At 38.9% G+C, this 26,683-nt stretch overlaps 1 protein-coding gene across 17 annotated transcripts in view; it reads right to left on the reverse strand.

The window, feature by feature from the left end:
• The window catches only part of BNC2 (basonuclin zinc finger protein 2), a 416,579-nt gene that overhangs the window by 224,094 nt on the left and 165,802 nt on the right, over positions 1 to 26,683 (reverse strand). For 10 of the 17 annotated variants that reach the window (XM_023627391.2, XM_014735488.3, XM_014735487.3 and 7 more), the window contains one exon: positions 23,671 to 23,754. The exons of the other annotated variants lie outside the window; for them this stretch is intronic. In XM_023627391.2, the coding sequence (XP_023483159.2) occupies positions 23,671 to 23,754 (84 nt within the window). The remainder of the gene's footprint in view (positions 1 to 23,670; positions 23,755 to 26,683) is intronic. 17 annotated transcript variants of the gene reach the window in all.

The following is a 26,683-nucleotide window of genomic DNA, read 5'->3' on the forward strand; positions in this document are numbered from 1 at the left end:
CACATGGTAAAATTGAGATTACAACCTAGGACTTCCTTTCTCTATTCCTAGAGAAAAGGAAAGGGATGGTGAGTCCATACTTCCTTCCTGTGCCACCAGGAGCAGGATGCAAGGGACAATACGCTCAACTTTTAATGGGAAACCCTGGGTTTTACTCCTACTAAAGTTAGTCGTTGCTAGCTTTGTGAGCTTACTGGGGTAAACCATATAACCTCCCTAAACCAGTTTCCTTATTTATATAAAACAGTGGGTACCGCCTGCCCCACGTAAATCACACGTTTATTTGGAGGCCAACTTCAGTAGGACACGGGAAAGTGATTAGTAAACTATACAGCTCTACCTTAGTTCTCCAGAGGGGAAAATCAAGCTTGGGTCCACATCACAGAAGACTCTAGAGCCCCTTGCCTCATAATTTCAGAGGCCATTAAGGTTTAGTGTTATCAGTTTCCTCCCCACTCAGGGATCCCTTAGTCTCAATCACCACACATTTCTATTGCTTTGGAGACTCCTACTAAAGCAGCCACGAACTTCTCCTCGTCTCCTTTCCTTACCTATCTTTAAAAACTAGACATATATATAACTGATTTGTTGTGACAGAATTCCCTGAATTAAAAAAAAAAATCAATCAACAAAATTAATTTCTCAAAATGTTTCAAATGTGTATGCAAAAGCACATAAGAAAAATTACTTTGTAAATGCCTACTACAGAATTAAACATTAGCAGAGATGTCTTTTTCAACCAAAACATTTAACGAATAGAACTAATCTGAAATTATTTAACTCAACTCTGTAGCCAACTCCTTAGCTTCAAAGACAAGGAACAGAGCAGGGTCTAAATTTTGGGTGTGTAGAAAACCACACTAACAATCGTCTTCAAACCACCAGTTATTTGAAACAGCTGCAAACATGTTGCCTTAGAAAAACAGACTGGGATTTAGGGGCTTACAAGGTGATAGCAATTTAGTTAACCATTCAAAAGGAAATTTCTATTCAACCCACTAAATCCCTAATATTTCTCCTTCAGGAGGGAAAAGAGGGACATATTAGTTCATGAGTTTATTTTGTGTACTCGAAATAGAGATATTCTGGTCCTCTAAATGGCAGATGTTGTGATCGTACATATTTAAAACATTTTAGGACACATAGTTCAAAAAAGGGAACGCAACAAACCTACAAAGTATACAACAGGGCAAGATCCAACTGTATTCGACACTAAACAGACCACATCTCCAATATTTTCTTTATGTTCTAGGAGTCATACTCTAAGAGAAACATTGATCACAATGGGGCACAGCCAAAGATCACTGGCCAGATTTTAACTCATCATAAGAGAGAAAACATCCAACTTAAACAAAAAAGGAATGAACATTTGATGGCATACAATCAGGGAGAACTTTCCATTAGTTCCTTCTTTAGGAACACCATTCTTGAGCCAGCCCAGATGGCTTAGTTGTTAAAGTTGGGTGCCCTCTGCTTCGGCGGCCGGGTTCACTTCCTGGGTGCACAACTACACGACTTGTCTGTCAGTGGCCATGCTGTGGTGGCAGCTCACACAGAACTAGAAGGACTTATCACTAGAATATACAACTACGTACTGGGACTTGGGGCAGGGGGCGGGGGGTGGCAGAGGAAGACTGGCAACAGATGTTAACTGACGGTGAATCTTTCCCAGAAAAAAAAAAACATTCTTAAATAAGGTTAGTGAATCAATGGTTTTCATTCAAACATTAAACAAACACTTCTAACACTATTATTCCCAGTCAGTACCTAAACAGGAGGAATATTCAAAGTCTGTCCTCAAAGAGGCCACAGTCTACTCTGGTTACACTCCATCTGATCATCTCATCTGTCTCATTATAAAATGCAGCAATTGCATCAACATTCCTATCACCACCCCCCCCATCACCTCCCCATGAACAACTCCCGTCATCACAGGCAGCCCACTGTATGTTTGAACTAACATAAACATAGGTTCTGTCTCATTTACCAACTGAGTTATTTACTCCAGCTGTGCGACTTTGGAGCACACTGTAACAAGGGGTTGAACTAGATGATCTCTAATATCTGACATTCTTGGTCTTATTATTGTAGTTCTTAGAACATTTGCTCTAAAACTGTGTCTTTCTATAACTACACTCAGGTTCTACCTCTGCCCTCTGACATCACACAGGAAAAAAAAACACAAAAAAAACAGCACTTCAAAAATCTCAAAAAGAATACTCCCTCAATTCAAATACACTTGCTGGGATATCTAATGCACTGAACAAAATTTTAAATTAAAGCGTGAGGTGTGAATATTATTTCCTTACTTAGGAAGAAAAAAATATGAAAGGGGACACTCATGAAAACAGATTTTCCCAAAACCCTTGCCTTAATAAGCAATTTCCTGTTTGAGTAAATGTACTGTTAAACATACAGGACCTTATCTAGAGACTGGCTATAAAGTCCTACTATATTAAGTGTATGGTCCAAAACAGGGGAAGAGGTAATCCCCGCTCAAGGAAAGATCTAACCCAACTATAGCTAGTTATTCTTACTAGAGATTTGCTATGTAAACTGAACCCTCCCCGAATCCTCAATTCCTTCTACCCTGCTTCTCTAATTAGTAGGCTTCATTCTTCCTGGTTCCCAATGAAAAGGGAAATACCATGACAAGAAAGAGACCAACTCTGGACATAGGAAGGCAATGCTCATTTCATCCCAAACACTGGACTCAACAGGGAGCGCTCCCTGTCATTAACCTCCCATGCCTCCAGAATCCCAAGGTGTCCTGGCTCCCATGCTATCCTTAGCTGCTAACTGCCCAAGCTGTTGCACAGGAGCATGCAAATTTTTCCCCAATGGCTGCCCTTTGTCCACAATGCCTGCAATTCTCACCAGCCCTCTCAACCACAGCTTCATGGGATCCAAACTTTCACGCCCAGTAACATTTCACTACGAACACAGCAAATGATGGCCTTGACTCACGAGGTTCCACCACGTTTCTGCTCTGGGCCTCCGCCCTTTAGGCTGGGACTGCTTGGGGGCACCAAAGGGAAGCTGGCTTTGTAGTCAGCAGCTGCACCTTCGGAAATTCTATTTAGTAAAAATTTCTGAAAACTGCCTGTATCCTAGGCTGGTCTGGCATTGGGCATGGTTTCTAGTTGCTCCCTGAGGACAGATCCATGACAATGAGAGAAAAATAATAGCAGGGGCAGTAACAGTATCTAGGAAAAAGGGGGCAAGTGAGGGGAAGGTGGCAGTTGTGTCTCGCTGAGCACGCTGTTTTGCCCCAGGGGTACACTCTCCCTACTTTAAACCTGGCTGCAGTTGGCCTCGCCAACATTAACTGTGTTCCTATAATCAAGAATCGGCAATGCAGAGTGAATAAACCAACCCAAAGCAGAGTTGGGGACTGGGTCTAACTCTGACACCATCTGTTGACTCTGGTCAAATCATTTGCTTTTTCTTCATCTGTAAATTAAATAGCATGGACCCATGCCTATTTTTCTAAATGCAGTGAAGATAAATGAAAAAATGCTCCATAAATCTAAGGTGATATTGCCATCACACAATATTTTTTTTCCTAGTCCTTCCTTCCTTCCATTCATTCGATAAGGCATGCACTCAAGCACCTACTCAGCACCTGATAGACATGTGGCAGACACTGTACTGTGTGCTGGTGGCACCAACATGAATGAGACATGGGCCATAAATCAAGGCTCCATGAGAGCCTAAATGGGGCTAGTAACTAAGAAAGCAATTAGAGGATGGTGTGGTAGGAACAGACGGTGTGGTAAGAACAGGGAGAGAGGGATACACAAGACGCTCTGTGAAGAAGGCAAGAAACCCAGATCAGGTGGACGAACTGACGAGCGAACTCTTACAGAGGAAGAACCATGGGGCCGGCCCAGTGGCACAGCAGTTAAGTGCGCATATTCTGCTTCGGTGGCCCAGGGTTTGCCAGTTCGGATCTCGGGTGTGGACATGGCACCGCTTGGCACGCCATGCTGTGGTAGGCGTCCCACATATAAAGTAGAGGAAGATGGGCACGGATGTTAGCTCAGGGCCAGTCTTCCTCAGCGAAAAGAGGAGGATTGGCAGATGTTAGCTCAGGGCTAGTCTTCCTCAAAAACAAACAAACAAAAAACAAAAAAAGAAGAAGAACCACCTGAGCTGAGTGGGAAGCAAGATGCACACGGCCATGCCATCTTGCAACTGGCTAATACACACACACCGGTGCAAATCTTTTATTTGCCCAATAATTACAATTCAGCAGCTTTTCTGTAAACATGTCAACGTGATATGTGTGCACTGGAATGTTTCACTTCTATCAATGAAGCATTATGTCTAATGCTGCAGATACCCTGCCTATTCTGAGTCAGGAATTCTTTATAAATCAGGGAAATGCCTTAGAAATGACAGAAACTCTCTTATGTTGGACCTATAACTTCTTTTAGGTAGAGCAGTCCCTATTATCTTATTTTACTCTTTGAAACTATCTTATGTTACGAAGCACAAAAGTAGGTTTAATATTTGACTAGGATCATGAAATTGTATCTAAGACTAATTTGGAGATATGAAAACTCACATTGCCAGTTAATTTTCTAATTAGAACAAAATTTACTTTTTAAACCACACCATCAAACTCAAATTAGGATCATTCATATTTGCATTTCTAAGCCTAGTGACCAAAGACCCTCTATCTCTGCTTTGCTGTTCTGTCCTCTTTTTTTTGTTTTTTTGGTGAGGAAGATCGGCCCTGAGCTACTATCTGTTGCCAATCTTCCTCTTTTTTTTTTTTTCCTCCCCAAAGCCCCAGCACATAGTTGTATATCCTAGTTGTAGGTCCTTCGAGTTCTTCTATGTGGGATGCCACCACAGCACGGCTTAATGAGCAGTGCAGAGGTCCATGACTAGGACCCGAACCAGCAAACCCTGGGCCACTAAAGTGGAGCACCCAAACTTAACCACTTGGCCATGGGGCAGGCCCCTGACTTCTTTTTAAAAGTCAAAGGTGGATATTCCTAAATTTTCTTGCTTTTATAATTAAGCATTTGGTTAAAAGAATAACAAGTCTAAAAAAATCTTTAAACATATGCTTCCTACATGTTTAACTTTTCCTAGGAAATCACTGCTAACTAATTAAAAAGATACATATTGGGGGCTAGCCTGGTGTGCAGTGGTTAAGTTTGCACATTTACGCTTCAGCAGCATGGGGTTTGCTGGTTTGGATCCTGGGTGTGGACCTGCACACCACTTGTCAAGTCATGCTGTGGCAGGCGTCCCACATATAAAGTAGAGGAAGATTGGTGCAGATGTTGGCTCAGGACCAGTCTTCCTCAGCAAAAAGAGGAGGATTGGCGGCAGATGTTAGCTCAGGGCTAATCTTCCCCCAAAAAAAGATACATATTACCATGATTAGTTTTTTAGTCACATTTACAATAAGGACTTCCAGGATTAAAAATACTAGAGGAACTATAATTAACATTTTACATAAAAATTTATCCATTTTTTTCTTTGTGATATTTCAATGAATATCTGTATTTATTTTTTTAAAAACAGTAATTTTAATAATCACTACATTAGCAGTTCCTTTGAGTGGGTTATTTCTTGCATAAAATCTGAATTTCTACTTCAATAAATAGGTCATGTGGCCTTTAGTATATTTTTCCTATAAAATGTGTTTTTTTCTATGAAGTTTTACCTTCTAAAATACTCTCCTCCAGAGCTGTATTTCGCCAGAGGGCTTCTCCATCTATCTGTGTTTGGTCTCATCTTCAATTCTTTGTTTTCTTCACTCCAGTAATTTTGGCATTCCTTTGATCTCTGTCATCTCTGCTACAAATGTTCTCTCCTAACTCTATATAGATGTTTTAGTTTGTTTTTCTCGACAGCATGACTCCTTCAATAAAATAGGCAGGTGGTATTAAAGAGATTAATATGCTTCATTAAAAGAAAGAAACTACAGGGCACCAGCCCGGAGGCCTAGTGGTTAAGCTCACATGCTCCATTTCAGCATGTTTGGATCCTGAGTGCAGACCTACACACTGCTCATCAAGCCATGCTGTGGCAGCATCCCACATAAAAAGTAGAGGAAGACTGGCACAGATGTTAGCTCAGCAACAATCTTCCTCAAGCAAAAAGAGAAGACTGACAACAAATGGTAGCTCAGGGCCAATCTTCCTCACCAAAAAAACCCCCCAAAACAAGAAACAACAGCTTAAAAACACAGGCACAAAAAAGTAACTAACCAATACTTTCAATTATCTGAATACTACAAAGCAACTGACAATGCAGTAAACAACATCCACGCTATCTTAGCAACGAAGTAAAAACATCTTTCAAGAAACCATAGGTCAGCTTTCATTACTGAGACGCACTTCAACACACAGCCAGCTAAACTGACACATCTTCTCAGTTCAAATGCGGTATCTACACAGCAAGTTGGTCTGCGTGGCTACTGATATAAGATGTAATCTACACTAATCTATTCCAAGCAAGATTCACACATATTTTTGAGGTGATACATCCTTTAAAAGAAAATTCTGGTGTTTTGAAGAAATGTTATTTATTTCACTTTAATGTAATCATGATAATTCAACCCGGACACTTTACTTGCTTGATGCTTCTTTCTTTTGATATTTTTTTCTGCTTGAGTTTATAGTGTTTTAAAATTCACAAACAACTTCAAATATTTATGAACTAGTATCAGGGTGGTATTTTACTCTGAAAAAATTTCAAGCCAACAGGAACACTGTAGGTTTCCTATTTCCATTGAGAGAGAAATACTAATTTCAGAGAGAAACAGATTTCATTCTCTCACACAGACACACAGATACACGTTAAAGTTACGAAACTACCGTCACTAGAACACACGCTTTGGTTGTTTATCCAAGAATGGTAATGAGATACAATGATCTGCCTTCTTTAGCCAAGTCCTCCCTTGTAATAATAGCATCCATTTATTTAACAGCTAACCAACATTTGGAGTACTATGTTTATTCAAGGGGTTTTTCCCTTTGCAAACCTAACGGGCCCATACAAGAATAAAATCCATAATCAGGCTCTTATTGATTCCATGCTCTACGCAACTGAGATAGGCAGTGCAAACAACTGAAGTATTGTTATAGGACAGATAATCAACAACGTGGTTAACGGAAATGAACAGCGGGACTCTCCTTAGTGCCAAATGCAGTCAATTGAAGTAGTCACCTTCAACAGCCCAAGAAAGAAAGTTGATTCCCAATTATCGCACAGTGAGGATTATCTGAGCAAATAGTACCTTCAACTTCTTATTGACATAATTAAACCGAACGAGAGATTTATTCTTTTGGTAACATTTCATTTTCTCTAGCATATATCATTTAGATATAATCAAACAAGAAATGTTTTAAAACCACAACACTTAAAAGATTCTTAAGATGCAAAGTAAAGAAAGGTGTACTTCAAGTTTATACAGAGAGAAACCAACGTAATGCATTTTGGGGGAACCCTCTAAGTACCAAACGTCATGCTGGACACCAGAGTATACAGTATACAAAGATGAACACAACTTGGTTCTTGCCCTCAGGGAGAGTGTCTTCCAGTTGAGCTTGCTGATTCCCCACTCTATTTGCCACAGAAAAACACCATCTATTCAAAAACTTGACTGAAACTTTATCCCCTGTGTGAATTCTTCCTTGGTTTGCCTGTCCTCTGTGACCCCACGGAACAAAGATTAGCATTTATCACATTCGCTCATTCATCAAGCAATTGTTAGGGACCTTCTTACTAAGCGCCAGGCATGATGGTCATCAGTGCAGAGACTCTAAAGCTAAACAGGACAGAAACTACCTCTTGGGAAGATGACAGTACAACTCTAACAAGTTAGCTTAGCACCCACTGCATATGGCAGAGCTCCCTTAGAAACACTGGCTTAGGCATGTTCATATCACCAGCCCCTGACATACTGTAGGAGCTAAATATGTTAATTCGGTACCTGATGAAAAGATCTTCAGATGGAAAATCACAAGACCGTGTTTTGACCACAGTAAGTCCCTGTGACACTCTGGGTCTCACTTTCTTCATCAAACCATGAGGTGGCTATCACTGCCCCATGTGATCTCAGGTTCTACTAGTCTATGAGAGGATACTCTGATTTCAAGTGAGAGGGGTAAATATATTTAACAACCTCAGGATGTGCTTTAAACAATTTTAAACCCATCTAAACTATGATTAGTTCAATGACTAGGCCTAGGCTGAAATCACATCTTGAAACATTATTGTAACCATTATTGTGGAATTTACTTTCTGATTTTGATATATTGAGTTCTTTTCTTGTCTCTCCTTACCCGTAGATGTATAATTTGGGTCTGCTGTATTCTTTCAAAGGAAGAATTGGCAGGGTGGTTGCTGTTACTTAGGATAAGTGTATAATCTCTTTGACTTTCTCTTGTTGGGCAAACTGCCCAGCGAATATCAATTTTTTTAGAGCTACAAATATGGTTTTAATAGATTCACAGATTTCAAATTATTAGAATTCAGAGCACGTCTCTCCCAGGGTGAGCAGATAATTCACAACAATCCATGCAGATGCAAAGGAGATGACAATGGATCAATCTGTATGTGAATAAGTTGACACAGTGGTTTACTGCTCCTCCTAGCTCTACAAACCTCCCCCACCCCCCAACACACACTGTCTTCCTATGAAGAAAAATGCCTCAGCCTATGGGAGTTCAAATTAGTCATAATACCCACTTTAGGGACTGAGGAAGACTTACTGTAAATCAGCCACTCAGAAACCACATTTGACATATTTTGGTTATAATGTAACTATAGCTGCATAATATTGTACCTATTGATTGGAGCTTGGGATTATAATGGAAAGCAATTGCCATACGTTGAAAGTGATCAACCACAGATAGAAAATTATTCCTGAAGAGCCCACAAAGGGAATCATTTTTCTTATAATCTAAAACTCCTTTTCCCCTAGATGATATATTTTATCACACCCCTAAGGCTGTATTTTGCCCTAAAGGTGCTAAGGTATCTTAACCTCAAATCACCCAATTTTTCAACTCCCTCAAACCAAAAGAAAGCTCTAGCAGAGTAAACTAAATTCTTTCTCTATTGAAATAGTACTGTGTGTTCCAAGTTGGAGCAAAGCAGAAGAACGTCTCACTGGATAACAACCCCAGTTTATTGAGGATGTAATAACAGCTATAAATTCATATTAGAATCTTCCTCTGTTGTTTTCTGTCCCTGTCCTTTACTTTTAAAAAATATAATAGCTTATGGAGGGAATTGTTGGATGTCAGATATCATGCGACGCATTTTGTCTGCAAGGCGTCCCTTCCATCTATCTGTACAAAGAGAGAATTTGTTCTTCTCTACCACCCTTAAAGTGCCATTCCTATAAGCAGTATGTATTTCTGTAAAAACAGGAACATGCAGGAAGGAAAGAAATCAGATACCACAGAGAAATAATTAAGATCAGTTCATCCCACTTAAAAGAAGTCAAGGGTGTTAGAGACTTGAACTGCCACTTGGAGTCAATGCTAGGACACTTTGCATGACCCGCGATAGTTGTTAACCTTATAATTTTTAGACCATGACTCCAATAAAAAGAAGTAACTACAATGAACAGAACACATAAAGTAACTGCCTAACAACTGCTTTTGTTAGAAGTTGGTTTCTGAAACAGATTCTTCTGTCACATAAGTACTGAAGACATGCATAATGTTTCGATCCCACTGGGGGCTACTTTTTAGTTTTTCCTTACACTCTTCTCTAAATCTTCGCTAATCTATCCAATGTCACGGTTTAATAGAAGCATTAACTATATCTATTGGGGTTCCTGGGTCCATTTGGAAAAACGCAGTGAGGATTTGGGTCTACGTTTGAAGATCTTAACGAGCCAAATCACCCTGTGGCAGAATTCTGCTAAACAACTCTGTTTTTAAGAAGAATATTAAGAGTAGCTGCACAGTTGACAACTTTCCTCCCATTCTCAAAATCAAGGATATGGGATATAATTGGGGCAAGGCCTATAAATGTTTTGTGCTTCAATGTGGATAAAGCAACAGACCTGTGTCCATGAAAGGGAAACGCATTACCTATTCCAGATGACTCTGGTCCTGACGGTGAATGGCCTATTGCCAAGTGGTATGCTAAAATTATTGAGGAAAATGGCAATAGTCCTCTTAAATAACAAGGTGGGGGTAAAGGCACACCTGAACTCACCTGAGAAGCACACTACCACAAATGAGGCATTCAGAACAGCAAGTACTCCAGAGCACTCCAGGCTTTTAGACCCACACAAAAAACAAAGTATCGGTTCCTAGAGTGGGCTCTTCCTCTGCACTACTAAAAATCCTGTTTCACCTCTTCTCGAGCCACATTAACCAACTTCCCCATTTACAGCTAAGTAGCGTCTTACTCTGAGTTTGCCCCATGTATCTCGGGCTTCCTGACAACCTGGAAGAAGACGCTTATGCTCAAGTCAGAAGTGTGGGGAGTTAATGCTCATGCTCAGAGAACCACAATGATCAACTGAGAATGAGACCCAGTGGGTCAACATTTCCCCCATTCTATGTTTGGGGGAGACATTTTCATGAGATGCCTAAGAAGGCCTCAGTGAGAATGAACACCATTAGTAGTAGTACTAATCAGCTCAATAATTCATCTTTGTATTGGCCTCCCTTGGTCCTCCATTCCTGCTCTGAGATCTACTCAAATGAAGTACCTTTATACAAGTCACTGTCTCAGGATCTGTCTGCCGGAGGACCTAGGGTTAAGTCAGCTCCCCAAAAGACATCCTAAAATGTACAGATGAAATAATATCTGACTGTATCAAAATGAAGAGATCAGATAGAGACATAACTCACAGTAAAAAGGAAAAGATACATGATAAAAGGAGAGAAACCAGGAAAGCATAGGATGGATAGAGCTACATTTTTCCATCCAAAAGAATAATCAGCCCATGGAGAAGTCACACTCATCAGAAAAATTCCGAGGGGTGCAACTCGTAGCCCTTTACTTTTACCACCAGTGCTTCTACTTGACAGAGGGCCAGACTATACCCCAGAGCTTCTCATTGGCTCTGGTCACATGTATCACTCCCAACTAGAAACAAGACACGTAGTCTCATACTGTCTTCTCAGCTCTTTGAAACCCGCTTCCTATAAGAACTGAGAAGTAGGCTCTAGTAAGCAAGCAGAGGAGAGCAGTCAGCCCACTGTTAGTCACTCCTTCAACTCACAAGTCATCCTATCTCACCATATGCCTGGCTTGTCAGCACCCTGATTTCAATTCTGGTTTGACAAGTATTGTCCTGAAAGGCTTCCAGGAAACAGACCCAAACTCCATCAAATAAATCTGCATAGTTCAACAGAGATTGAAAATCCAAGTTGCATAATCCAGAAAAGAGCCAAGTGCAACAGTGAAAATGTATCCTTACACGTATTGTGAGGTTGTCTTACGCCACAGTTTCTCTCATTAAGAAAACCCTAAACAAATCATTCACGGGTGATTGGTCTGAAATATTTTAGTGGTTACTGATTCACAAAACCACAGAAATAATACACATTCTGCCAACAGCCAGGGACGTTGCTATGGCATCATAGATAATCATGGTGGAGACAGGAAGATCTGTGGCACTCCTATGAAGATGAGACAAAAGCCCTTAAAATAATCTATCCAACTATCTGATTTGTCAATTTGGAAACATTTAATATCAACACAGGCGAGTAAAGAAGGAAAAAATCCTAACTGTTCAGGCCAAAATGAAATCACAATTAAGATTTTAAGTTACACATTCATAATTGCCCTGTGCATAATCCTAAAAGGACATTGTTCTGAATCCATTTTCTAGATGAGATTAAGTAGGAACAACAAAACACCAGTCATCAGGCTCCATTCATAAAAGCAAATCAAGAGGGAATACCTGTGACTTTTTTTTTCTACAATTTATTAGTTAAATTTTTGGATACCACTGTCATATTCTGTTAAAGAATAAGAGAATGTCATGGAGTCGTGAAGCAACCTGAGAGCAAGATCAATAAAATGCACATCTCTGATTTAATTTCTCAAAAGCAAAGTTTTCATTTGAGGACTTAAGGAAACCAGCTTCATGGAGTCAGGGGGATGGGGATGAGGAAAGTAAGCAAATAAGAGAAAAACACCAAGCAAAAGTTCTGAATCAAATTCTAAATAATGACATTAAAAATTTCCTTTGCACTGGGATTCCTAATTGTTTTTTGTTTTTTTATTTTTTCCTAAGTGTTTCTGCTTTCTGCTCTCTAGCTGACAGGAGTGCTTGCTTTCCATTCCATACAAAAAGATAATGAATGTTCCTTGCATGCGTAAGACATGAACTTACATAACTAATAGTTATAAATAAAATTCTTTTGCAGATCAAAGAAAAAAAGAACTTTGTTTAGTCAAGAAATTCCTAATGGCTTCATTTATAAGTAAAACTTTCTCTTTATTTGAGACCCAGTAGCACAGCAGAGTACAGCTGGAAGACAGCAGGTAGCGCTCATAACGAATTTTGCAGTTTTGAGAAAATCCTATCTGAAGTCAGTTTCTTCTTCTGGGGTCAGCAGATGAGTGGTTCAAAAAGAAGAAACTACCCCAGGGAGCATCATGAGGTGCGAAAAACAACAAAAACCCACACAACTGGAGGGTTCGGGGAGGAACATTCCTGCTAATTAAACTTTCCAGTTCTTATGGTCCTCTACATACACAAATCCCAGTCAAGAAAGGCGTGCAGGATCAGGCCTGTACCAAGAAGAAGTCTACCATCATCACATTAATTCTATTATTACTTCATAATGCTAACCAGCCAAGTTTACACAGAAGAGATTAAATAGCAAGATAATCTTATAAACAATGCTCATTTCATCAGTTTGATTTATATCAGTGACTGTTCTTCTAATTAATTTATACATCCACATGCTTTAATTTACACAGACAGACACCTACACTGGGGTAGGATAGCTATTTTTTTAATGTCTTGAACTTTGAGACAGGTTCATGTTTAGACTTCCCAATGTTGCTGTTTCAGTTCCCCCACGCTTCCAAACTGAAGTGACTGTTAAAATACTTTGCATTAAAGTCGAAGCACGCAGAAAGAAAATATTTTACCAAACTCAATACCTATCTCCCCCTGGCAATATTTATATGTTTAATTTTAGTTGGTGTAGCTTTACTCAACAACCAGATCTGTCCACTCCAAAGCTGGCCATCTATCTCTTCTAACTAATAAGCCCCTCAAAGTCTTTTCGATATATAAGTTCATCTTGTTATAGCATCTATCTTAAATTCCTATATTAGTCTTAATGCAGTTTCTAGTGACTTAGAGGCGGGGAAAGCCGCTAACTGAAAAAATATATATCATTTCTACTAACATCGGGGGCTTGGATAAAATTTTTAAAGTACCCTCTCCAGGATGCTGGTTTACAACAGCAGGTACCACCAGTCAACAGTTAGAAATGGGAAAATTCCAGAGAGCGAGGAAAATTCAACTCATCCCAATTCCGGAAGCAGAAAGATCAAAACAACATCTCTGAATCCAGACCCTTTACAATAAGCTATCAGTGACATCATGCTAATGCTAGCACTCTTTGAAACCCTTAAAAAATAACAACATAAAGGAATAGCCTGGTGTCACTATTATTCCAGTTTAGTCGTTTTACAACTTCCACGGATAGTTTCAGTGTGGGGATGAGGATGTCTGTTTACTTATTTAATCAGGCAGGCAAAAAGGTTTTTACTTGTCTTTGATATAAAACTTTTATTTATATATTTGATCAATGTTTATTTGTAGGACCTTAATACAATAACAGATGTCAGCTACACTATCTGTTTTTGATTATAAACTCCTAGAGGGCAGAGACCCTGTCTATTCAGCTCACTTTTTATAGGATGCAAACACAGTACCATACCCAAAAAGGCACTTAAAGATGGTTTTTATAATAACAATGGATCAAGGGGACCACGTCTGCTTCTATGCTCCATGAAACTCCACTGGCATGTATTGAACATTAAAGAGTAACACTTTTATATTCTTGGGTAACTCCATTCTTCAGATGTCTGTAATGGCACTTTTCTTTTGAAACAGGGATTATTTAGATGGAACTATTTCCACCTCTTAAGGTTCAAGAGTCAGCTTTTGTCCAACACCTAAATTCTATACTAACTGACACTAGAAGATGAAAGAAAAAAGAGCCAGCCCCAAACATTCCATTTCTTAACATCAAGTTAGCACACTTCCCGCATCAGGCAGAAGGATCTGTTTTCGTGGGGGAAGCTGCCAAGACCCCAACCCTGGGACCTAAAACTGCAGCCTCCTTGCGTTCGTCATGTTCACTCGGATCACACAGAACAAGGCACACGGGGTTAAATAATTTCCTGTGATGAGAAAAAACTTAGAACACTGCTACACGATACTTACAAACTCTAAAGGAAGAAAAACCAGTAAACAATATCTTAAAGGCTCTGTTCTGACACATCAGAAATGGAGAAATTTTACTAACTATGTAATTTTGGGTGAGTCTTTTAAAATTTCTGGGCCTTGATTTCCAAATCTGTGAAATGAAGACATTAGATTGTACAACTTCAGATCATTTCCAGATTGAAAAAGATAATTTCCAGATTGAAACATGGAAAAGCAATATTGAGTCCTAAAGACTCTTCCACACAAACTGCGATTCCTCTATCTCCCCAAACAAAAGGTTTCTTCTGTCTTTTGCCCGTGGAGGTAAGGGGACTACATGTTCTCAATGTAAATTATTCATTAGGACTAACTCCCACAAAATATTCGAACAGAACGTCACTAGCTATTCTTGTAAACACAAAAAAATAGGGATTTATATGCAATGAGATATATGTTGTATGTATATACAAAATCCATACACATGTGCACACTCCCACATAAACACACAACTCTCTCTATTCAAGCCAAGAATTAAAATACTTCCTGCTTTCCTATCTTTTCTTCCTCCTTGTACGAAGCTGCTACTTAGAAACTTACATGAAGTAAAAATAAGCGTCTTCTTTAACATTTCTTATCCTAATACTGACAGTTTCCAACATGAAACAGCTTATGTTAAGTTGATCATCTGAAATCTAGATAACATTCTCTGAAACGGTAGTATTGAGAGAGAATGCAGAATATAGTTAAGTTCTCAGGTCATTCAACCAAGGTTTATTTAATCTAAAATGTACCTGAAATATAGAACTCCAGATATAGAATCTATGTTAATGCTCCTTAAGCAGAGAGTAACAGTAACAGTAACAACAGCAGGAGAAGAATAAAGAAGGTCCTAAAATATGTAGGGGCACCCACTTCACACTCCACTAAAATAAAAAAAGGAGGGAAAAAAATCTTCAGTTCATGAAACTTTTTATCTGTATTTCCTAAGACACTTTCAAAAGAAAACTTCAAGCAACTACTGAGTATACAAGTACACTATCATTTTCTTATTTGTTTTGAGAAACAAATAAATGCACTACAGAATGCAGTGATTTCTTCCAAGAAAAGAAGAAAAACGTTAAGTATCTTGTTCAAAAGTTCCTATGTTCATCTTGGATTTCTTATTCTTGGGGAAAAACATCATAAAACTGCTTAAAGGTGAATAATATTTAAATAGTCAACATATGTGAAATTTTCAGCAAAAAAATTTTCCTGATTTCTATCTGCTCAGCCAACAGAAGCGAGTAAAATGCATTTATATAATAAGAATGCATTCACCATTAGTTATGTGCTAGGCATAGTGCCTTACACATAGATTATCTCCTTATCCCGTTCAACAATGCCAAGAAGATAGATGTGAAGAACTCAAGTCTTCCTATTCTGTTTATTCAATTAAAACAAAATTCAAAGATCAAAACACACAGAAGCAATACTCTAACTATTGGCTACTCTCTTAGGAAACTCAAGCGCTTCAGTTTGAGTGTCTTCCTCCTATGTCAGTGTAAGAAGGAAGATGGTAACTGGGAGCCACAAATTTCTGGCTTCCTTCAAAACAATCCCATTTAAGAGTCCAAGGAAAGGGATAATTTAGTGAGTACTCTGCATTCCTTTTAAAAAAAACTAATCAAAGTTCATTCATATTCCTTAAAAAAAAAAAATCCACCAATGGTCACACAAGTTTGTATAAAATGCAACCTAAATTTTATAAGTTTAAAATTTAAGTAACTGCGGATACTAATCTTTTAACTAGTAGCAGGAAAACCAAGAAATAAAAACACAATTGCAGTTTAACACTACAGAAGATGGAGAATGAGAACAGGTTGTAAAGAGAATTGAATATAAAAGGAAGAGAATAAAGGAAAAGAGAAAATGGAGAAGGAAAAAGAGAAGAAAAAAAGGAGATTCACAACAGGGAAAAGAGAAATGAGCTAGAGAGGAGACTGACAGAGCAAAGAGAGAGAAGACGCTGGCAGGAAAATGGCTCTTAGCCAAGACTTGCTGGAGCCCTGGACCATCGCCTCTATCTGACAGCGGGATTACCTCTCCGATGGTTTTTAAAAATGCTTTCTGTATCTAAATGGTCTCGTTTTATTTTTCGAATTCCCATGTTTATTTTGAAATGAAAGTTCAAGTTTGAAAACTTTGCTTATGTGTAAAGGAGTGACTTTTATTTTAGAAACGCATGTTGGAACCTTCACATCACTGCTCAGTTTAGTGCTTAAAACCTCAGAGATACCCCAACATTCCAAACTTGACAGTCTTTCCTTTGGAAAGAAATGAGGGCTGCCTCTTGTCACCGGGCCTGAAAATTACATTTCAAATTGGTCTTCACGATTGTGCAAAGCCTAAAAATAGGTTCATTTGCTTGAGGAGTAATCTATCACCAAAGATAATTGTTTTTATTCTCAAGAAAACAATGTAGTTGTGTCCAAAGTGTCAGAAACTCTCAAAGGGACATCCAAAGTTGATCATCAGAGAGCCTGATGTACGTATGGACATCATCTGTACATCAGGAGTATGTCTGTATACTCCAGCCTGGGGTACGCATGCAGAGCAATGGCACGGAACATTGTACTCAAAGCCAGACTCTATAGAAAGGTAAGCTGTGCATCAATCAATTCAGCATGGCTTAGCAGGCTAAGAACCCCACCCACCCACCCTGCCTTAACGGGATGGCTTGTTTCTTTCTACCCATCCACCTACCCATCCTCTCTGTGCTCCAATATACCACTGGTCCTTACAATATCCCTCAATACCGTAGGAATGCTTTTATATAAAAATTCATTAGATAATGTACCACTTTCAATATATCGATCCTACAAACTCTAACTCTGTGAAGTGGTTCAACACGATATCATCACTACACAGCAACTTGTTTCATTTACAGTATGTTTCACTTCTACTCATGAGCTAATATAATTCAATTTTTTTTTAACTGCACACAGGCTGCTAGACACATGTGCATGGCAAATGGAATCTGAACTTAGCTTAACAGCCTCATTTATTCCTGATGGTTTAAATTATTTCATCACAATTAATGACACCCCCTCAGCTTCCTGTGCAGCGCTGCCAGATGTTCAGAGACCACAAAGCCACTCTCTTCTTTGACGGCTGGTGACAAGTCGTCCTCTGAAGGACGTTCCCTAGGTACATGGGCCGGATGACACCTCCATTGCTTAGCACCTCTCTGCCTCCCAGAGTAACCATGTTGAGGAAAAAGCAGGAAGGCACGAGAAACCAGCAAACGCATTAGCGAGGGCAAATTATGTGAAGTGATCTAAACTCCGAGGAGCTTGGCTCCTGCCACAGGAGTTCTACCCTTGCTGTTTGATGAAAGAACTCTGCGCCTCCATCTTCCTAGCCACTGGCAACCGCTGAGTGCCTAGCATGGCGTCAGGCCTCAGGGAATGTCAAAGAACAATGAAAATATAAATTTCTCCACAGGGATACTTATTGGTTTTGGTAATTTTGTTTTGGAGGGGGTGTTGTTTAAATTTACCATCTTCATCATGATCAGCGTCTTGTTTCTGAGAGGGACCAGTTTGAACAACTTATCATTGTCTACATCTTCCACTACAATTAAACCTCCTATGCTATTCAACAGACACTTCCAATAGAAACGCACAACATTTTGGCAACTTGTGCTAAACGGTTTCCCCGTTTTTCCTTTGTAAGGTTTACTGAGATATAATATAATTGATACAGAAAAAGCTGCACACATTTCATATATACGTCACGATGAGTTTGCTCTACCTCTTTTTCTTAGGCTTGGTAGGATTTATTCTTTTCAGGGGCTGCTGGTTTTTTGTTTTTGTTCTTGTGAGGTTTTGTCTGCTGTTATTTTGCTAATTTTTTTTTTAAAGAACACACTGAAAAACAGACTTCACACTTTTCCTATTTTGATTCTAATAGGAGCAAAGCCATTTACTTTTTTCCTTGACAACAAAAAACAATTTTTCTAAGCACAAAATTCAGAAACAGTAATTATCTTACGTGCATCGTTTGAATTTCTCACAAAAATATAAATCTGTATAATTACAGGTAGCTAAGAGGGTGGCAGAAATAGTAAACACACTACCACTTTTACAGTAAGAACCCCATACTACAGCTCTAATTTGGAAAACATTTCCATCAACTAGAGAACATGTGGCAGACATTTTATGGATTATTTTTTAAATGTTTAAAAAAAAAAAAAAAGAAAAAAAAAGGCTGATCTTATTCAGGGAATAAGGGGCCTTTTCGTTTGCCAAAAACTGTAATAGGAAAACTGAAAGGCCACCTGTGTCAGCCCACCCTATAGTAGGAACACAAGCTATAAGAGCATTTTGAAAAATATTTTTAAACTGAGATGAGAAAAAGAAATCAATATCAATACAGATTCCAAGCAGATGCAAAAGGCTTCTGTGCATGTGAGCGATTATGTGTGTGGCCTACACAGGCTAATTTCAGATGCCTCCAAAACTCAGCGTACTTTCTCTTTTATAAGCTATTTGGGATTAAAACTAGGAGCTCATTCATATTAACTTTGACAATGGACACAAATACCGGGTAAGTTAACCAAGCCAATCCAGTTGGATTTTTGCCTTCATGGATGACTTTTTTAAGCTTAAATGACCACTGAATTTTACCAGACATGCTACACTTAATATTTTGACAGTTATTTATTAAAATTACTTTCCTAGGAAGTCTATGAAACCAACAGTCTAGTTTTTATCAGATTTGAGGAGATCAGAAAGAAGTCGTGATGATGGCATACTCACAGCCAGCAGACAACAATAGGAAACTCTTAGCACTCCCAGAGTTGCATCAAATTTTCCATGGACCGAAACTCAAATGAAATAGTTCAATTACAGAGAGGTAGATAAGTAAAATAAACAACTAATTTCATACAGTGAAGTTGGGGGAGAGTCATATGGACCTCATTCTGTTGTCTCCAAACACTTTATCGGAGGGGAAAAAGGAGCTGAATAAACTTTAAACTCTCATGTAGGGATGGATTGCTTGTGTGTCCCTGGCAGATGTGGAAAGGAGATGAAATGGGCAAGGGAGAATCAAATATCCCATCACTGCAGGTTTGTGGAGGGAGAGCGCATTGCAAAGATCTCACATCTGGCAATCATTTGTCAATAGCTGGAAAGAGAACGGCAGGAAACTTTCTGGCTCTTGGAGAAGATGAAAAGACAAAAACCATGTGTCTCACACACACACACACACACACACACACACACACACACATACTCTCACTCTGCAATGGTACAATGACTACTACACTTATTCTCCACCCTCCTTCCCCCCGCCCAAATTTAATGATCTTCAGATATACTCTACTCCACGGTCAAAAACATGCAGTCACTTGCCTTGTTAAAGCTGCAGTGTATGTACCTTTTTCAAATAAACCCCAGGGCTGATGTGAGAAAATCAAAATCAGTCAAGCATAGACCGCCTGGTACTTTGGGCAGGAATCCTTGTGGTTTAGTCAATAAACAGAATCTGAATGAAAGACACCACAGTAACTAGACAGTAAGGTTTTGAACAGTTCTGAACCTGAAGGGGGTTGGGGAAGGCGGGTACACTAGTGACCACGGACATAAGGTTACCGGTCCACTGAGATTGCTCACTCTACCTGTGACGTGACTGTGTTTAGCATAAGGTCATGTGCTGTTTCTAACATGTACTCAAAAAAAGAGTGAACTTATATCTGAGGGATGTTGTGAATGAATGAACGTGAATGAATTTGGGGAGGGAACAGTTTAAATAATTATACCTATTTAACAGGGTGGGAAAGGGAAACCTCAGATTCTGTTTAGTCCATACTGGTGATAACACAGAAAATCTGCCAGCTTCATTATGAGTCCATAACAATGACCAGCTTTGCCCCAGTAGGTTTTCCATGTAATAAAAAGTTTTCAAGACAACCCACACAAAATTAATTAACTTCTCCAAAATTGTAGGAATTTAAATCTGTTCATGGTGATCGATAGACTTTAATGGGCAGGTTTTGGTTCATCCTTATGCTGCATTTAACTAGCAGCAGCCGCCGAGCTTGTCCCTGTGATTCCATAAGTGAATGCTGCAGGTTGTTTAATAACCTGGCAAATTCACAGTAGCTTGTCAAATTATTACAGGAACAGTGTCATCACTAAACAAGCCTGATCACGGTTAATTACAATGCAGACTAGAGAGCAGCCACAATTGTTCATTAATTACAGGAAGCACCTCATTTAAATTTTATGGAAATTTACACTTGCACCCCGGTATGTCTGGAAAAAAAAAAAGTGATCCTTCACGCATTCACAGAAGAAAGGAGTCTGTGGTTTATGAAACATCACAGTCAATTGTGTCTAATCTGGTACTGAAATATTGGTTCATTATTTACTCTAATTTCCTAAGCACTTTAGCGGTGAAAAATACCAAGTCAACCCCACATCTTGAATTCCCAACCAAGAAAGGAACTGTGCTGGGCTAACTGTAACAGCTTAATACACGAGGAGGCACAATTAGAGTCCGAAAGTAACTTTTCTCTGAGTAAAAATAAAATATTTAACAGCAATTAAGGGAGGTCTAAACTAGAATAGTGATTTCCCATAAAATTACATAAGAGCAAAATTTTTTGCTACTATACACCAATTACCCTAAAAAAAAAAAAAAAAGTACACAGCTTCATACCCACTTCAAAAGCCACTGAGGAAAATCAACAAAGTTAGACAGGGAATCAACGCGTTGATTTCTAGCCATTTTTTCTACATCAAGCATATTAACACAAAAAGACAGCAGCTGCCCTGCAAAAGTCAAGTCAGGCATAGACTTCAAGGATGACAGTCATTCAAAACCAAAGATATATTCATGAAAGAGTGTCGGGGATCTTGGGAATATTAAATGATAAAGTTGCTAAACTATTTGAAATTTTAGTGATAAAAGGAGAGGGTTAAAAGGAAGCAGGTAAGAAGAGGAAGTGGGCTCCACCAGTTATGAGAACTCACGTCAGCTAAAATACAAAAGTAAACCAGGTATGGGCGCTGTGAGTCTAATGAAAATCCTCCGTAAGAAAGGATATAAACAAACCATTGCTCCTAAATCGAGGTGCACAAGAGGTCACTCTCAGAATCAAGAGGCCAAACAGCAAATCCTCTAGTGGTTAGAATGCCTGGCTCTGGGGGAAAGCCTGAGATCCAAGCAGGGAAAGTAGATGACTCTGGCAAGTCCTATAGTGAGTTCCCTGGAGTGTAGAGTTGGACTGAAAAATAAGAAATGGCTCATTCTCTAGGAAAAAAAAAAGGACCAGAATACACATGCCATGGCAAGAATGAAAGGACTCTAAGCTAAAAACTACTCCTGGAATTGTTAGCTGGTGAAGAACATATGAAGTGTCAAGTTTTTTACAACTGACATAATATGGATACGCACCAGATATTATTAAAATGTATGGAACCCATATTTAGAAAGAAAGAGGGGGAAAAAGAGAGAAGGAGATGGTTCAAGGGGGTCCCAGTTAATTTACCAATTCACCATAGTCGACTATCTTTTAACGGATTCAACTTTTCCACTCAGTCCGCCAAAATGGTGTTACAAGACAAGAAATCCAATAAAATAAGCACTTTCATTTCTTTGCCCAGCAACTTGGTTTTCTTTGCAAGGCCCATGCTGAATTGTTAACTTCACAATCTAACTACCTCCAACTAGGGTTTCACTAAAACAAGTAAATATACATCTTCTTCCTTGGTATGCCAAAATAATGTGCTCCATTGGTCTCTTTCAGTTTTATATCACACACTCACATCTGCAAAACCCATTGATCTCTGTGCTATAACTCCAGATTCAAAAACAGATTATCCAACAACCACCCATGACAGACCATTCCAGGTGATGTGTTTGAAGAACATCACTCGTCCTACCCAAAGAGGTCAAGGGTCAGACTATTCTCCATGTCTTCCATCACTCTGCACTTATGTGTCACACACAAGCTGTTAGCTTTCTAAATCTGGGAAATACATGATCATGTCTCATATGTGTCACACCTGCTTTTCTGTTGTATCATAGCCATACACCACCCAGACAGTACCGGCTTGTGGCACAGCAGAGCTCAGGTGGTCTTCCCTAGGCCAAGAGCAGGTGTGCAAGAGATGTGTACCCTTCAGTACCATAAAAACTAAAACCTCCTCCTACCGCCACTTCCACCTTCACTTTCGCTGTGAAGGAGTCAATTTTTAAAATTATTCTCTTTTCTCATGTGGGGTGACTAAATAAGTAAAAGTGTTTTTAAAACCAAGTTCACTATGCTCATCCCATAAGTCTGAAAATTTAGAAAATGATGCCAAGTGGAGGCCCTAAAAACATAGTATGACTTTGCTCATGCTAGGAGATGCTATCCATGTTGAAACTTCAGCCTGTATCTTTGCATCACTGGAACACATATTCCTTAGACATTAAAAGGTACATGGAAGTGGAGACTTGTCTTTGGCCAAGACGTCATATTTATATTTTTAATTTACAGTACACCAAACTGCTTCTAATGCCTCAAGACCACACAAAATGAACAGAATTTCAAGTCAATACTTCCATGAAAAATGTACTTTGCTAATAAATTTAATGTTATACCACAGGACATATCTCCCAATCCGTGAAGAGGGGAGACACTTATCATTAAGTCCTATTTTTCTAATACAGAGCCCAGCTGAATGGCTTCTGTTCTCCTGAGCTGGGAGACCATCATTGTGCAGGAAGCATGACTTGTTCACCCTGTATCCCAGTGCCTAGCACAGTACTTAGCACATGACAGATGATTTCAAATGATGAAAGCTAATATTTACTCAGTGCCTGTTACATGCCAGGCACTGTGCTAACTGCCAGATAGACATCACATTTAATCCTCATAATCACCTTGTGTGATAAATCTCCATTTTATAGACGAGAACACTAAAGCTTAGTTAGGTTCGGTGACTTGCCAAAGGTCTCACAACAACTTGCTTCGTCAACCTAGGCGGCCAGCCTTCAGAAACCCCGTTCTTGTCCACCGCAGTATATGCTATTTCTTGAATGCATAAATGAATGGTCTCCAGTTACAGACAACTAATCCTGAAAAGGACTTTTTGCTGCACATATGCTACTTTGGTCCCTCTTTTATACCTGTCTCAATGGTAGTCTGTCTCCTCATGGCATTGATGTATCTGTATGGCTTTCAGGGACCACTGTTTCTGTCACACCACCCCCAACTGATAAAACAATAAGACTCCAACCTGGACTTCCAGCCTCTGGTCTGGCTCCTCCAGGTTTGGGCAAAAGTCTGCACCCAGCACTCTGCCAGCACATGCCACTGGAACCTGGGGGAATACGGCCGAGTTAGAAGCTGGCTGTGGAGGCTACTGAGAACCACACACAAACACCCCTGACCCAGGCAGAAGCAGGGACACCCCAACTGCAGCTCTCGAACAGCTCATCATGGCTTCCCAGGTTTTTGACACTTTGTAGGTCAAATATATAGTAAATATCCTACATCCCAGTTTATTAATGACCAGAAGGTAAATCCCAAAAAGGAAAAGATCCAGATGAATTTTATTCCCCCTTGCATCCGCAGCATGGACCAGTACGTAGGCACTTAATAAATATCTGTGGACAGAAAGAGGAGAGAAGAAGGAAGGTAAAAAGGAAGGAAAAGAAGAAATGAGTGTAGGGAAAAAGAAACAGACTTTCTGTCTGATGTCAGTGATATTTTTTCCTCTATCTTTTAATTTGTTTATGTGGGAATTAAGAAAATTGCTCTCTATAATACCTAAAGTTCCTTTGCACTCTTAACACACCTGTTCAAATTTCTTTTTCCTGTTCCTGGTATAAGTTAGCACAGGCAGACTTTATTTATCAATATTTATTCTTTATTTGCTTACTATCTTTAAATTACACTTAAGAGGTTTACTTGATGTCTGTTCTAATAATAAAAATGATAACAAAACAGCTACAATTTAGTGAATGTTTCTCTATATCTAGAATTCCACCCTGAAAGCCACTAAGATTCCCTTTCAAAATTAAGTTTTCCAATATAATTAGTCAATCTCATCCTGAAATACTGCCTACTGTCACTTGTTTACTTCATTTTAAAATTTTTAAGACAAAATAATTTAGATTCCAACTAAACCTGTTTTTCTCTTTTTAAAAAAATTTCTCTAAATCACTACTTAGTATTTCCAAACACATACTATCTTCATTAATCATCTATCTATATGTACTGAATCTCAATCCATCAATTGGCTTCACCTCACCTGTCTTCTTTCCCAGTCAAAGCCCTCCTTTGGTGCTTTGTTTTGTTCTATTCTTTAATTCCAATTAGGATCATCTGTGCCAATCAATTTTCTTTCTTCAGAGATCAGTTTTCAGCCAAGCATGCTGCCATAGAAGGCATTTCTTTCTTTCTTTTGACCCACAAATCAGATCACTTCTCCAAATTTAAACAATTTTCAATAAGCTCCACTTTGCAAATTCACTAGTGAACATCACTAATTTTTTATAAAAGCACTCAGTCAACTCTTCACACATTTTTAGTTTCAACTCTCCCGTTCTTTTCAAGTCTCTTCTTCTTCCTTCCTGCCTATCTACATAAGGTGAAATGGACAGATTGTCATCTGTCTTTGAACTTAACCAGTCTTTACCCACAAATTTCACCAGCGGAGCCCAAGAGGGGAAGGAGAGGGATGTCACAATTACTGAACACTTGCAATGTGCCAGTCACCATGTGGCACCTTACATATAGATTAACCCAATTTTTTCCTTTCAACCATCTTATGGGATATGCGCATCTCCATTTTACAAATGAAAAAAAAAAAAAAAAAAAACCCTGAGGCTTAGAATAGGTAAATAGCTAGTTCAGAGTCACATGCCAGAAAGCTGCAAAGCTCAAACTTAAAAAATAAGAAAATAATTGAGAACATATTCTGAAGAAGGTAATGAAAACCATGTAACAATTGCAGTTAGTGGTACCCATTCTGGAGACATTTGTGGATGTTTCATGTGAAAAAAATCACAAAGACGACAATTAAAGGAAACAGAGAAGTTACAAGAAATCAAGATCTACTACTTACTCTTTGGCCTAGGACAATACAGGCAATGTAAAAAGGAATGTATCCTCTAACTTGAGGAACGGGAAAGAAATGGGGCATGGAGAAGAGTAGAGACACTGCATGTGTGTCATGTCACACACACAATGATGCTGATTCCACCCCTCAGTTGACATATGGAGGCACTCTAATGAGTTCTGCAAGAGTGATTCTCCTGAGGGTGCGATGGAAGGACTGGAAAAAAATTAATCTTAGAATATTCCATAGCAAAATGAACTCCCCAAAAAGCTTCCTATAAAACCTCAATAAATGTGACAACTGATTATAGCAGATTCCATGAGCCTGAGTATACATTGCAAATTAAGTGTAAACAATACTTTATTTCATGCACACAAACTCCTACTTACCCTGATATTTTCTGACCGTGTCACAAATACTAAGTTCCCAGTTTCTCTTTACCCTCATAGAATGCATTTTATAAACATTCTCAAGAGGAAAGGAGAAAGTTAAACAACTACAATTATACTCAATTACAACCTCAGACACTTAGAAATACACAGTTTCTGAGAGAAAACAAAAAGGTCTGTGAATAAGCTGGAAGGAAATTGTGCCCGTCTACTAGAATGTTTCAACAATCCAAATCACGAAAAAGAACTATGAGGGTCATGGGCAGCCCTCTCCAACTCAAAATCCTAGAATTTCTGAGCAGAAGACAATCCATTAGGATCCATGAAAATGGACTCCCATATTGTAAAGATGAGGAAATTGAGTTTCAAACCAAAACAGCACAGCTTCACTGATGGGTTCATCATCTAATAATGCTCCCCACCCCATCTACCACAATTAGTGTTGTTAATTATCAGAGAAAAAAAATTAAAGGAAAGACAAGCTCTGTTTCCTAATTCATCAAAATGCACCAAGGAAAATACAAAGGATATAAAAGTTGATAACCTAATTAGTTAATAACGGCACACCTAGACAATTAGGCCTTTTGATTTAGAAGCCTCAGGAGTTAGCCAGTTAGCTATAAGCGATCAAAAAAATGACTGACAGAAACAGCAGATATAAATTGTCTAACCTTTTATCATTACTCCATTTTAAATTAAGAGAATAAAATATGGTGTGTACCTAACCACCGTTTTCATTGGAATATAAAATTAAATTGATTTGGGGAATTCCAATTTTATCCATTTTATCTGTCTCA

Source organism: Equus caballus, chromosome 23 (genome assembly GCF_041296265.1).
Source record: "Equus caballus isolate H_3958 breed thoroughbred chromosome 23, TB-T2T, whole genome shotgun sequence".
Classification (NCBI taxonomy): Eukaryota; Metazoa; Chordata; class Mammalia; order Perissodactyla; family Equidae; genus Equus; species Equus caballus.